Source organism: Brassica napus, chromosome C3 (genome assembly GCF_020379485.1).
Source record: "Brassica napus cultivar Da-Ae chromosome C3, Da-Ae, whole genome shotgun sequence".
Taxonomy (NCBI): Eukaryota; Viridiplantae; Streptophyta; class Magnoliopsida; order Brassicales; family Brassicaceae; genus Brassica; species Brassica napus.
This window is the reverse complement of record NC_063446.1, coordinates 34,620,342-34,634,689: the sequence shown is the minus strand read 5'-3', so window position 1 is coordinate 34,634,689 and position 14,348 is coordinate 34,620,342. Positions and strand designations below refer to the sequence as shown.

General features: G+C 41.2%; 1 protein-coding gene across 2 annotated transcripts; it reads left to right on the top strand.

The window, feature by feature from the left end:
- The first annotated feature begins 538 nt into the window (after positions 1-538).
- LOC106389401 (mitogen-activated protein kinase kinase kinase YODA-like) lies at positions 539-4,028 on the top strand. 2 transcript variants are annotated; one of them, NM_001316045.1, is given in 11 exon segments: positions 539-1,030; positions 1,104-1,427; positions 1,857-1,944; positions 2,036-2,098; positions 2,221-2,381; positions 2,482-2,557; positions 2,656-2,715; positions 2,829-2,936; positions 3,014-3,247; positions 3,312-3,373; positions 3,454-4,028. In NM_001316045.1, coding segments are annotated over 11 exon segments (1,776 nt in total). In that variant the 5' UTR covers positions 539-692; the 3' UTR covers positions 3,716-4,028.
- The last annotated feature ends 10,320 nt before the right edge of the window (positions 4,029-14,348 follow it).

Here is a 14,348-nt window from a genome sequence, read left to right as displayed (position 1 = left end):
TGGACAGTTCAGCGGATATGAATATGTTTAGAGAGACGATTCAAGAAAGAAGTAGTCATTGGGCTTAAAGAACCGAAAGAGGCGTTTGTCACATTTGCACACAGAACCAGAATTATGAAAAATATTTTTTAATTTTCAATATGTCATCTCTTTGTAACGGACTATAAAGATCTACTTTGAATGATTCAATAACTAGCATCATGACCAAGTTTTATCGACATAACTAAAAGAGTTAACTTCACTAAAAGATAGATTTCACGCCTTCAAGATCGTCTACTTTCCACAGACGCAAAATCGAACAGCTGATTCATTAACCGACACATAGATTACTGGTTTTTTGGTTGTTTTATTTTGGTATGGACTTTTAGACCATTATTTTGCTCAAGCGATAGAATGTTAAAAATGAGTAATGCATATAAGTCAATAGTTATGGGCTTTCGTGGCCCAAGTGAGAAAAACCCATTGGGCAGAAAGCAATGATATAGACCACGTCAGCACGTGAAACCCTCTCCAACTACTCTTTCGTGCTTAGCTGTCCACTCTCTCTCTCCTCTTCCCCCCACTTGTCGTCTTCTTCTTCATCATCTTCTTCTTCTCTCCATCTTCCGTATTTTATCTTCCTTTCTCCCGATTCTCTCTCTCCTTCGATTCCGTCAAAAAAAATCTCAGTCCCCCCCCCCACAACGATTGTGATGCCTACTTGGTGGGTGAGGAAGTCCGGCAAGAACAAAGACGATTCCCACCTCCTCCAGACCCAAACTCGTTCCGTTTCCGATAAGTCTATCAGAAGAATCTCCGCCGATAACAGCAAATCCAGCCCCGATCCGGTCACTCCTTCTCGATGCACCCCGCGCTGCAGCCGCGAATTCGCCGGAGCCTCCGGTTTCTCCGACGAGAAGAAATGTCACCCTCTCCCTCTCCCGTCGCTCTCTAACGATCAGGTGAACGGATCGGTTTCCGGATCGGGTTCTGTTTCAAGCGTTAGCTCGTCTGGATCGGGTGAAGATCAGAGTCAACCCACTGCTCCTAGGTTCGATTCCCTCTCCCTCTCCCTCCTTTATTGATTGAGTGATTGATGATATGTGGATTGTGGTTCTAAGCAGGAAATCTAACGCAGCAGCAGCTTCTCCGAAGGCGGGAACTAGACCGACCTCTCCACTGCATAACAGATTCTCTGGGATGACCTTAGAGTCTTCTTCGACGGGGAGGAACGATGATGGGAGGTCCTCTGAGTACCATCCTCTGCCTCTGCCGCCGGGATCTCCTACGAGCCCCTCTGTGGTGCTTCCCTGTTCTCCTACGAGCCCTTCTTCGGGTGTGCAAGGGTCTTGGGTTGTGGGAGGGTCGGAGAAGGAGATTTCCAAGTGGAAGAAAGGGAGGTTTATTGGGAGTGGTACCTTTGGGAAAGTCTATCAAGGCTTTAACAGGTGATTATCAAATAAGTTGGCTTAGTTTTTAGATGACAAGTGTTAGATATGTTCTGGTAGATAGAGGGCGTTTGATGCTAGCTTTCACTCTAGTCTATGAATATTGATATCTGGCTCAATTGCTCTCTTAAACCAGTAACCATAGTTGCTTTGTGTGATTATGAGTTTGGCTGTATCCAAGGGTTTATTAAGTAATATGCTGTTGTAAGTTTGTTTGTTTTTGATGGTTAGATCAAAATTGAAGGTTAATTTCATCTGCCATCTAGATTATTTGATCAAATTGAAGGTTACCTTCACCTGCCATCTAGGTTAAGGCAATAGAAAGCACAAGCTCCGTTTACCAATATAGAGTTATAACTTTGTAGCATCCTCCTCTCTGAGTTGTTTGGTACGTTCGTTCATATAACTTTTTTTATGCGGTTCTTATAGTGAGGAAGGAAGAATTTGTGCTATTAAGGAGGTCAAGGTCATTTCTGACGACAAAAACTCAAAGGAATGTCTGAAGCAACTAAATCAGGTTTGTTATAGACTACACCTTATCTTCTGTATATGTCTCAACACTCTTAATATTGGTCACACCTGTAACCAAGGCTAATTTGATTTTGCAGGAGATAAATGTGCTGAGTCAGCTTTGTCATCCGAATATTGTTCAATATTACGGAAGTGAACTGGTATGTGTCAATCTCTGTGAGCTTAAGGAAAAGAAGAGATCATATAAGCGTAATATTGTTATATGGAAACCATACTAAAGCCTCGCTGGACATGTGTTTTGGATATTTTTTTATGGATGTAGAGTGAAGAAACCTTGTCCGTCTACTTGGAGTTTGTGTCAGGTGGCTCAATCCATAAACTTCTCACGGAGTATGGTGCTTTCACTGAACCTGTTATCCAAAACTACACACGCCAGATTCTCTCTGGGCTTGCCTATTTACATGGACGAAATACAGTGCATAGGTAGTTTGGCTGTACTATCCGAAACTATAGTTTAAAACTTAAATGGAACTTCATTGGCCTCTTCTTGGAAATATAATAAAATATTATTTTGATCTAACAGGGACATCAAAGGAGCAAATATATTAGTGGATCCGAATGGTGAAATCAAGTTGGCAGATTTTGGGATGGCCAAACATGTAAGTATCAATAAATGTTCTTTTAGTCATCAGAAGATATCAGTTATTTTTATATTTATTGAAAATTATGTTATGCTTGCTTCTTCTTTCTGCAACAGGTAACAGCCTATTCTACTATGCTTTCTTTCACGGGGAGTCCTTATTGGATGGCACCCGAGGTAGTTTTCCATTTCTTTTTTCACTTTCCTGGATAGGTTCCTGCAAGTGGTGCATGGGACATAATGTTCTTGCAGCTGATAGAAAATCACCTCATGCTTCTGCTTTCTTACAGGTTGTGATGCACAAAAATGGCTACACTCTTGCAGTCGATGTGTGGAGTGTGGGTTGTACTATTCTCGAAATGGCAACAGCAAAGCCACCTTGGAGCCAGTTTGAAGGGGTATATATGATAACATAATCTTTTTATTCACTCATCTTTCTAATTATTCTAAATTCCAAGTTGTCTATCTTTGCCAGGTTGCTGCAATTTTCAAAATCGGGAACAGCAAAGACATGCCCGAAATACCTGATCACCTTTCGAATGATGCAAAGAATTTTATAAGACTGTGTCTGCAACGGAATCCAACAGTACGCCCTACAGCTGCTCAGCTTTTAGAACACCCTTTTCTACGTGTACACTCACCCAGAGTGGCTAATACTAGCATGCACAAAGATGTCCCCCCACGCCCCTATGATGGAAGCTCCTCAATGGTATGTGTATTGTCTATATGTTGACCTTGATTTCAAGCTGAACTTCGATATCCTTCTTGAGCAGCCTACAAGGGAACCACCTTATTCAGGGAGACATCCTGTCTTTCATCCTATAAAGAGCCCGAGGTAAAGAAAAAAGGGGTTGTGCCTGAATCTATATAAGAAAAAAGGGGTTGTGTCAAAACTAAACCCGTCTTTATTTGCAGTAGAGAAAACGTAAGAGCCATCACATCCTTGCCAGTGTCTCCATGTTCAAGTCCTTTACGGCAACTTGGACCAGCATACAAAAGTTGTTTCCTGTCACCTCCTCATCCGTCTTATGCATTTCCCGTGCAAGAAAGTGGGTACAACCACCAAGCGGAGTTTGCTGCAAGTCCTTTTAGGTTCAAGAAAGACACATCATTGATAGAACCATCGAGCTACAGAGCCCAGGCGCCCAGTTCACCCTTCAGATCAAGACTGGTGTAGCAAAAATTAAAGTGAAGATTGAGAGTTTTTGAGAGAGCCGCATCCCAAAGAGTTGGCCCCAGGACCATGTATATACATGGTGTCTCTCCTCTTGACACTGGAACAAGAACAGGAAGGGTTAAGTGTAAACTGGGGCAAAAAAAAAAGATGTAAAAAGCAACATGAAAATGAATACAAAGATTATAGAAGTGAGGATTAAAGATAGTAAGTTGTGTTGTTATACAAAGATGATTATTCAGTCTTGTGTTCTCAAAAACAACCCCCGTGTTGCAGTGTGAATATTTCTTTTAGAAAAAGTTGATGAGTTTGATTTTTTTTTTTTGTCAACTAGTTGATGAGTTTGATTATTTATTTATTTTTTTTGGGTTTTATGACTTGGTCTCGTGTGTTTCAAATTCAAAAAAAAAAAAGACTTGGTCTCGTGTTTGTCTGCACTTACTCCACCAGCTACATGACTCGTGGACCAGAAATGGACTGCGTCGAAGAGTCAAAATAGAGAAGCTATTTACTATTTAGTTTTGAATGGACAGAGTAACGTCAAATGTCAACGGTATAGTACAAGGCATGTGTCACTCTCGAACTTCGCTGAATTTACAAGGTAGTCGGCTTAATAAAAGTTGCCAGAAAATAAAGAGAATACATGATAGACAAATCAAGAAAAAATTTGAAGTCGGATTACTGAAGTAAGAATCTGTAAGATGGTAGTGTAATCTATAGACTGAAGAAATCTGTAAGATGGTAGTGTAATCTATAGACTGAAGTCTTGAAGTCGGAAAAGAGATTCTTAAGTCGTCAGAAAACGCTTTTAGATTACAAAGCGGTTACGAAGACAATTGCTAAGAAATTCATAATCTCTCTATTGCCGTCTGTGTATTATGACTGTGAGTGAATTTCTTTAGACGACCGTTGACCGTTGACCGTTCTATCGTATTATACGAGAGCGTCATTTTTTTTTTCTCTTATGCCAATTTTTTGTTGGGTTTTGAACTCGTCAAAATAAAGAAGCCAAAACATATTGTTTGATGGACTTTAAGAAAAGAATAAAATTCATCTCCAACAATAAATCTTCCTAGTTCACCATAAAGAATGAAATTGATCAAGCGAGATCAATCATCAAATTATAATAGTAGAGAATCCATAATACGATCAACTCAGCATTAGACAGCAAACTAGGTTCCAATTTTTGAACCGATTCCCGGTTTAACAAAATATTTTGGACCAGTCTTGATTCTTGAAGATAGGAAATTGATTGCTTTTTAGTGACCAGACCAACAATAAGAATAAAAAGTTTTCTCTCCCACACACGGTTAGCGAAGACCTGCACTGAAACATGCTATTGTCCACCAGTCATTATACTGTTTTTTTTTGAAAAGCGTCCTCTCTGGGAAGAAACCGTCGGATTCATCAACGCCTTGTAGTTTTCCACGCCGGGTTCTTCTCCCGATCATGGTCGGAGGGACCGCCGCCACCGCCAACACGCCGGAGAACAACACAGCTTGAGTTCCAGACAAAGCTCCCAATACCGTTGGTGGTAGACCAAAGATTTCATCGAAAGTTTTCCCTAATGGTGATAAAGCTCCTAACAAAGTCTAGCGGGATTCCGCTCAAAAGATGAAGAGACTCGTTTCTTCTCTGAAACTCAACCGATATAGATCCACATAACGGGGTTCCGTTTGGTTAACTTAGACTACCCGATTGGCATTTATACTCAAGAAAAGAGCATTAAAGATACCTCGAAGCATTTAAGAGAAACCAGTTTGTACAAGCTTTTGAGTTGGTAGATCTTTATTACAACTCAAGTTTCCCTGGGGGCCATTCCGAGTTCCGTAAAGCTTTACGTCTAGGCTAAGCAACCTGAAAAAGTTTCAAGTTCTCCTCTCAGTGGTTAAAACCGAATCCTGAAGAAAGGAAACCCTAGTCTCAGATTTGGGAATCTTAACACTAGCAACAAGATGGAAGCAAGAAGACTTTCAACGCTTAAAAAAGGGAAGGGGATTACATCAGACAATTACCAGGCCCCAAGAAAAGGAAGAATCCAGATCCAAGAAACCGAAAATCACTACCTTACTCACAAACACTCTCTCACTATCATCGGAAAAGTCACTAACCCGTCGGTCCAAAAGGTCTTGGCGCTCATAGCTTTCTTCCTGGACCATTGGAAAACAGAGAGGAAACCAGTAGGAGCTGACCTAGGACAGGGGATGTTCCAATTCCAGTTCGAGCTTGAAACAGACTTACTGGCTGTTTTAGACAAAAGACCATACCACTATCTGAGATGGATGGTTATCCAACAACGATGGGAACCAACGACTTCACCTCAGTTCCCATCTCTCATTCCTTTTTGGATCAAGATCCAAGGAATCCATGTGCATCTCTGGGCAGAAGACACAGTGCGACAACTCGGAGAAGATATTGGTGTGTTTAAGGAAGCCGATATCACTTCACTAACCCTGCGAATGAGAGTGCATATCAATGGAAGACTCCCCCTGATCAAGCAATCAGTCATTGAATATAAAGGGGGCGATGAAGTCACTGCGCATTTTGTGTATGAGAGACTCGAAAAACACTGCTCAATGTGCCAACGCTTGGATCATGAGCTCCGAGATTGTTTAGAAGCAAAAGCTCGGAAAAAGAGGAATTGAGAATAAAGGAAGAAGAAGAGCAACACAATGATCATACAAAAGAACCGATGAGGCACATAAAGGCCATTTTAAGGAGCTCTAGCTATCATGAGGGAGCATTTAAACCAATTGAAGGAAGAGATGAGAGATACGGTGCCAGGAATGCTGATCACTATCAGCGTACCAGAGACTACCCTGTTCAGAGAAGAACCCATAATCAGGGACACTATCATCCGTATAAGCGACAAGACCGAAACTCAACGGAAGATAGAGGAAGCCACCACTACTCATCTTATATACAGAGACAACAACAACCTTCCCTTTCACATGCATCTGGTGCACGGGAACTGGTCTACAGACCAGTAAACAGAAAGCACTCAGAACAACATGAGAGGGCTCCAACTTAAGTCGACAAATCCCCCGGAACTCTCCGAGCACCAAGAGAGATAACAAATGCTAATTTATCTCACTCAAAGTCTGAGATCAATTCCTCCGATAGAGGGGTTCCTCTTCGGAGGGAGACACCAGTAATCCCAAGAGAAGCCATAGTGGAAGCTATGGGGGAAGTGCGAGATGTTATGAAGCAGTATGCTTCGTGTGTTGATCCTTCAGAAAGCGCAGCGAGAAAAGAATGTTGCCGCAGAGCAGAGGAACTCAGAAAAATAGAGGAAACGGCCTTGCGCATGGTCCAAGCCTCCAAAACAACCCCTCCGGACCCTTCCCAAATTTGAAAAGTGATTTCAAGCCCAGAGAGGATTCCTGCAACATTGAGACTAGGACCACAAAACGTACCAGAGGATGGACGGGAAGCTAATAGCTCACAGCAAAAGAGTAAAGCAGGAAGAATAGAACCTAACCAACTGGAACCAGTGATAAGTCAAGAGAGAGTCCCTGCGGTGCACAGGCTAGGACCCCAACAGAGCTTAGAACGCATAAATACTGGCCAAGCTGAACCAAAGGCAAAGCGCAAACCGGGAAGGCCAGCTGGAAGAGCCAACGTGCAGGAAATCCCTCTGAAACTAACTGGGTCAAATCTCCGCAAAAGAAAAGTCTCCCAACCCAAGCCAACGACGGGAAGACACAAGACGGGAACTACCACTGCAAACCAAAGTGCAAAGGCGGGTGCGAGAACAAAGACAAAGAATGGAAGCCCAGGATCATCACTGCTCCCAAACAGCTAAAACCAAAGCTCGGACAACCAGCCCATAGCCAGAATGATACCACAAAGATCGAAGAGGAAGATGGATTTTCACAATCGATCAACTCTCGGTCCTTAAATATTTTGGCATGGAACTGTCAAGGGTTAGGGGTTCCTGAGACAGTTTAAAGACTAGGAGAGATCAAGCGCACAGTTGGCCCGGAAATCATCTTTCTCTCCGGAACAAAAAACCCCACTGAGACAGTACTCTAAAAGATAAAAGCCTTGGATTACGAGTTTCACTACATCATTCCCCCGAGCAGTCCGGGTGCAGGGGGTCTTACTTTATTATGGAAACAACATGTTAGCCTCGATGTTCTAAATGTTACAAACAATGTATTGGATACAAGTATTGTTTTTGAAGGCAGACCTTTCTTTGCGACTTTCATCTATGGTGACACAAACAAACCAACCAGAAAACTAATGTTGGAACAGCTTATCTCTATGAATGAAGGTCGAGATGCACCATGGTTTGTCACCGGTGATTAAAAAGATCTGATTAGTAATGATGAAAAAGAAGGAGGACCACCACGGCCGGAAAGCTCTTTCACTGATTTACGTACGTTCTTCTCAGAAGGAGATCTTTATGATCTTCAACATGCCGGCGATTCCCTGTCTTGGCGAGGAAAGAGAGGCGATTACTTGGTCAGATGCCGGTTGGATAGAGCCGTGGCTAATACAGCTTGGGCCAAACTTTTCCCAATGGCCAGATGCCATAAGGATCGGATCACAAACGCCTACTCTCCATGCTAGAACCGAATAAGAAAAAACGACGAGGACTCTTTCGCTTTGACCGCCGACAACCCTGAGATACAAGAGTTGGTACGAGAGATATGGGAGAATGGGAGCTCTTGCTCTGTAAGAGAGAAAATAACGGCTAGTCGCAATGCTATTGCAGCCTGGAATAAGAATCACCAACGTAACAGCCGGTTGGCTATTGAGGAGAAGATAGAAGAGCTAGAAAAAGCCATGACTGACACTGCAAATGACACAGCTCTGATAACGCTGATCACCACTGATCTCAAAGCGGCGTACACAGCGGAAGAAGCTTACTGGAAGCAAAGGAGCCGACTCTTATGGCTCAGACTTGGTGATCGAAACTCAGGGTTTTTTCACTCTATTACCAAAGGAAGACGACGAGCAAACATGTTCTCAGTGATCGAGGATGAACATGGTAAAGAGGTGCATAAGGGAGAGCAGATAGCGCAAGTCATCATGACTTACTTTGGCAATCTGTTTGCGTCGGCCGAGACAAACAGTGCAGATACAGTCAACTACGCACTCGACCCAGTGATCACCGAGGAAGACAATGATCGACTAATCCGCATACCGACCCCTTTGGAGGTCCAAAAAGCAGCCTTTTCAATACACGCTGACAAAGCGCCGGGCATGGATGGCTTCTCGGCGAGCTTTTTGCACGCTAACTGGAGCCACATTGGCGGTGCAATAACAGAGGAGATTCAATAGCTTTTCAACTTGGGAGACCTACCGGAGAAGATCAACGAAACCCATATTCGCCTTATCCCCAAGACCCATCGACCGCAAACGGTTATGGAGTATAGACCGATTGCACTTTGCAACATCTATTACAAAATCATATCCAAAATCTTGACGAAAAGGTTACAGCCGCTACTGTCCTCGATCATATCAGAAAATCAGTCCGCCTTTATCCCCGGCCGGGCCATTTCGGATAATGTGTTGATCACCCATGAAGTCCTCCATTTCTTGAAAAACTCTGAGGCGGAAGTGAGGTGTGCCATGGCAGTGAAAACTGACATGAGTAAAGCTTACGACCGACTCGAGTGGGAGTTCATATCCTTAGTGCTGAGTAGGATGGGGTTCCATCCAAAGTGGATTACATTAATCATGCAATGTATTACCACTATTACATATTCTTTTCTCATCAACGGATCGCCTAGAGGAAGGGTTAAACCGAGTAGGGGAATCCGTCAAGGAGACCCACTCTCACCGTACATATTCATTTTGTGCAGTGAGGTTCTCTTGAGATTATGTAACAAAGCACAAGCGGAAAGAACACTCAAAGGGGTGAAAGTGGCTAGAGGTTGCCCTAGAATCAATCACTTGTTATTTGCGGACGACACCATGTTCTTCACAAATGCATCTGAGCAAAGTAGCAAAGCGCTGAAGGACATTCTATTGCGATATGAAGCGGGATCGGGACAGTACATCAACACTGCAAAATCCTCGGTCTCCTTCTCGAGAAGAGCCCCGCCACAGCTAAAATCAAAAGTCAAAGACATCGTTCAAATACCGAATGAGGGAGGGATCGGGAAATACCTCGGGCTTCCCGAGCCCTTTGGACGAAAGAAGAAAGATCTATTCGCTTCGATAGTGGATAAGATCAAGCAAAAAGCTAAAAGCTGGAGAAACAGGTTTCTATCCTCAGCAGGAAAGATGGTCATGGTTAAGAGTGTCTTATCCACCATGCCCTCTCACTCAATGACCTGTTTTAAACTTCCGATCTCCCTTTGCAACCAGATTCAATCAGCGGTAACAAGATTCTGGTGGGACTCTAACTCTGGCGCTAAGAAGATGGCTTGGGTATCTTGGGATGAAATGGCACAAACAAAAACCAACGGGGGACTTGGGTTTCGAGAGTTCGAATGCTTCAATGATGCTTTTCCCACTAAACTGAGATGGAGGCTGCTCAATAATCCAACGGGTCTACTTGCAAGGACCCTGTTCGGAAAATATTGCCAACATGAAGAGTTCACCAAAGTACCAGCGGTATCAGCTATATCTCATGGTTGGAGGGGCGTTTTGATAGGACGTGATCTTCTGATGCGAAACATGGGATGGGCAGTAGGAGATGGCAAGACCATAAAGGTCTGGCAAGACCCATGGCTTAGTCCATCACGTCAGCTCCAACCTATGGGACCGCCTACTGAAGCTTCCCACGATATAGTGGTGGCAGACCTGTTTCAAGCAAACACGCAAGACTGGGACTTGAATACAATCGAACGGGAACTACCGGAACTGGTGGACGCGATCTTAAGTATCAAGCCGAGCAAACAAGGGGCTCCGGATAAACTATTCTGGATTCACACAAAGGATGGAATCTACACAACTAAGTCTGGGTATATTTCAGCAGTGGAGATTCAAAATGAGAAGAACGCCAGAGACCGGCGAGATCAAGTGACACACTGGAATAAAGGAGTATGGAACTTGCAAACTGCTCCAAAGATTCAACTACTGATCTGGAAGGCACTCAAAGGGGATCTACCAGTGGGAGAACAAATGAAAATCAGACAGCTACGCTTTGATCCGCACTGTAAGCGCTGTGGAAACCTTGAATCTATTAATCATCTCATCTTTCAATGTGACTTTGCGATGAAAATGTGGAAGGCTGCACCCTTTGCACAACAAATTGATAGGAGAGGATCATTAGATTTAGAGAATGATTGGATGCAAATCATAGTGATCCCATGTTTGCCTCCAGTGGGTATCATAACTGTCTCTTTGGCCCCATGGATTGTCTGGGCATTATGGACTGCAAGAAACAGTCTGATCTTCAATGACAAAGGTTTCACGACAGAACAGGTCCTAACAAAGGCAATCGTTGCAGCTAAGGAATGGCAAAACGCCCAGACTAGAGAAGTAAAGCAACATCAGCCTAGAAGACAGACGGAACCTCCCCCATGTTACGGGGTAGTAGTGCAGACAGACGCGGCTTGGATCGAAAACTCCAGAATGGCGGGAATAGGGTGGATAATTAAGCAAGCAGAGTGCACCCAGAGCTTCCAAAACACTAGCTCCTTCGTCACCTCTCCACTGATGGCCGAAGGACTCGCAATGAGAGATGCTATAAGAAAGTGTAAAGAGCTGGGGATCTGGCGTTTCCGATGCGAATCGGACTCTACTCAACTGATAAAAGCTCTCAACTCAAAGATGGAGCCTCCGGAGCTCTATGGAATTATTGCAGACATCCGCTTAGATTGTACTACCTTTGATTCTGTTTCCTTTATTTGGATACCTCGGTTGAGGAATGTTGATGCTGATCGATTAGCGAAACAGGCATTGAACCTTGTAGCAGTTCCTACTGCATAACTCTTTTTAAATTTTATAAAAGTTGCGTTCCAGAAAAAAAAGGAAATAGATTGCAAGTTTATTGCTTTTTTTCCTTATGCACTTCTTCAGACTATCGCTCTCTTATTTGCATGTTCAAAATATGCTGTAAAATTTGGAAATTCGAATGATTCGGTCTCTTTTGCTTTGTTTTTTATTGCTTAGGCTCCCCATAGCTTATGTACTCGTTTTGTAAATTGAGTGATTGACAATGTTCTTTTGTTTTTGGTTTTGAATATTTTGAAAATTGTTTCATATCAAAATCGTTATGAATAATGGCACCAACAAAGTGGTAAACATGAAAATTTCCCTAAACACGCGATTATATTTAAAAAAAAATTTATGTATTAAAAAGTGATTATACTTTTTGAAAAATAAGAATTTGATTAGTGATTTTAAACTAAATTATTCTTAATGATTGATACCTTCAATTTTTATATAATAGAGTTATAAAGATTCGAGAAATATTTTTTTATCAATAGAAACACAAGTTTTCAAAATTAAGGATGAACAACATTTAATTATCCATTCAGATTTGTTTCGGGTCTATTTTAATTTTGAGTTTGCGGAGTTAAGGATGTAAGCTTCATTCGGATATTTATAAAATTCAGTTTAGGTTCAATTCAGATCTTTTCGGATCGTTTCAATTTGGATATCTATTTAAATTATGTAAAAAAAATCAAAAACCTCAATACACTTTAAAATCCAAAAATAAAAATAATATACAACATATAAATGTGAATAATGTATGTTAATATCTAAAATTAATATGAAACTTTGTTTAGTTAGATATTTGATGGGAAATCTGTAGATATTTAAGGTATTTCCGTTATTTTGAGTATTTTGAATATTTACTTTTATCTATCTTTAAATATTTTGAATAATTAAAAGTTATTTTTAGTATTTTAGATATTTTTATATTAAATCTAAAAATAATTATATATTTAAATATATAATTGTGATTCAGGTATTTGTAGATATCTAAAATATTTATTCGAATTCGATACATTTTTTTTGGGTCGAGTTTGGTATTGTACTACTGTTACTCGGCGACGCTGACTCGAAATCCGATTTGATTTGATTTCTGAAGCGTCGAATACAGATTTCATCTTCATCGATCTTCCTTGAAACTATCACCTCGTCGTCGCTAGGTTTCGCCGGTTTAAAGTTCGTCTCGCCGATTTTAAAAGCCCTACAACTTTAAAACCTGTCACCGAAAAATAAAAGAAGCTAAAACCGGTTCGGTTTTGGTGGGAAAGATAAACCCGGTTTATTAAAACTGGTTTGCTTAACCTAATTGGCTTTTGGCTGTTGGCTGAGTATATTAAAATCTGTTGAATAAACACAATGCTATATGAAAAACAGAATAATCTATTGCAAATGGGTATGAACATTAACATAGAGCTGTTCAGTGATGAAGTAGCTGGTCTGGGAAGATCCATGTGAACTGTCGTTGCAGGTGTTGTCGGAACTCGGAAGCATATTCCTCTAAGTTGGTGCAATCGAGTGGTAAAAGCACAAATGCTTGCTTGAATGACTCAACCTAGGACTCAACCAGCATACTGGGAGAATAATGTCTCTTCACAATTCTTTATTCTCTTTCGAGATTTTTCTTTTTATTTTTAATCAACGAGGTTGTCACTATCTATTAGCATAGTTCAACTTGTAACGTAGAGCAAACTAGAAATAACATTATTTTCTTCTCAGAAATGAACATAGTTGATAGTTTAATTTAACCATTTAAAACAAGATTCTTTAGTTGATTTTTAAAAAGCTTTTGGAACGTGGTGGAGAAGGTGAAGACGTTCCATTGTTTGGGCCGCTTGAAACAAATCTCTTAGCTCCAAAATTCACTATGAAATGTGAAGACGTTTCATTGTTTGGGCCGCTTGGAACCGATCTCTTAATTCCAAGATTCACTATTGAATCTGGTGGAGAAAGTGGAGACGTTTCATTGTTTGGGCCGCTTGGAACCAATCTCTTAATTCCAAGATTCACTATTGAATCTGGTGGAGAAAGTGGAGACGTTTCATTGTTTGGGCCGCTTGGAACCAATCTTTTAATTCCAAGATTCACTATTGAATCTGGTGGAGAAAATGGAGACGTTTCATTATTTGAGCCGTTTGGAACCAATCTCTTAATTTCAAGATTCACTATTGAATCTGGAATACCAATCTCTTAATTTCAAGATTCACTATTGAATCTGGAATCTGGTGGAGAAAGTGGAGACGTTTCTTTGTTTGGACCACTTTGAACCCGATGATGGATCTAGAATCATTTATAGTTGGGGGAACAATGCTTAAAATAAAACAAAACCATTAGGAACCGGGGGAACCTTTTTTGTTTATTCACTAAACTAATAACAATTGAATCAAATTAGCTTAAGTTGTTTAGGAAAAAAAAGTTTAGGAGGCACATGCCCCCGTAACGGTAAGGCTACGTCCGCCCCTGTTTGAACCAATCTCTTCACTCCGATTTCTGCAATAGAATGTGACAGAGGACATTTAGATGTTCACTGTTTAGACTGTTTGGAACCGATCTTCTTACTTTATCATTGAAAACCTTTCTAGACACATTAAAATCAGAATTAAAAGAAAATTACCGCGAATTGTTAACGATATCGTAAGAAATAAGAAGTGAAACACCACAACTCCAAAGAAACTCTTCGTATTTTTGGTATTTGGTATTTTTGTTGTGATTGATATATATATTAGAAATGAATGTGATG

Bases quoted from the DNA above. Each gene is read 5' to 3' on its own strand.
- LOC106389401 (XM_022697345.2), top strand. From the start codon at position 693: ATGCCTACTTGGTGGGTGAGGAAGTCCGGCAAGAACAAAGACGATTCC. The intron at 1,031-1,103 runs GTTCGATTCCCT...GGTTCTAAGCAG, and splicing joins AGTCAACCCACTGCTCCTAG to GAAATCTAACGCAGCAGCAG. The intron at 1,428-1,856 runs GTGATTATCAAA...CGGTTCTTATAG, and splicing joins GTCTATCAAGGCTTTAACAG to TGAGGAAGGAAGAATTTGTG.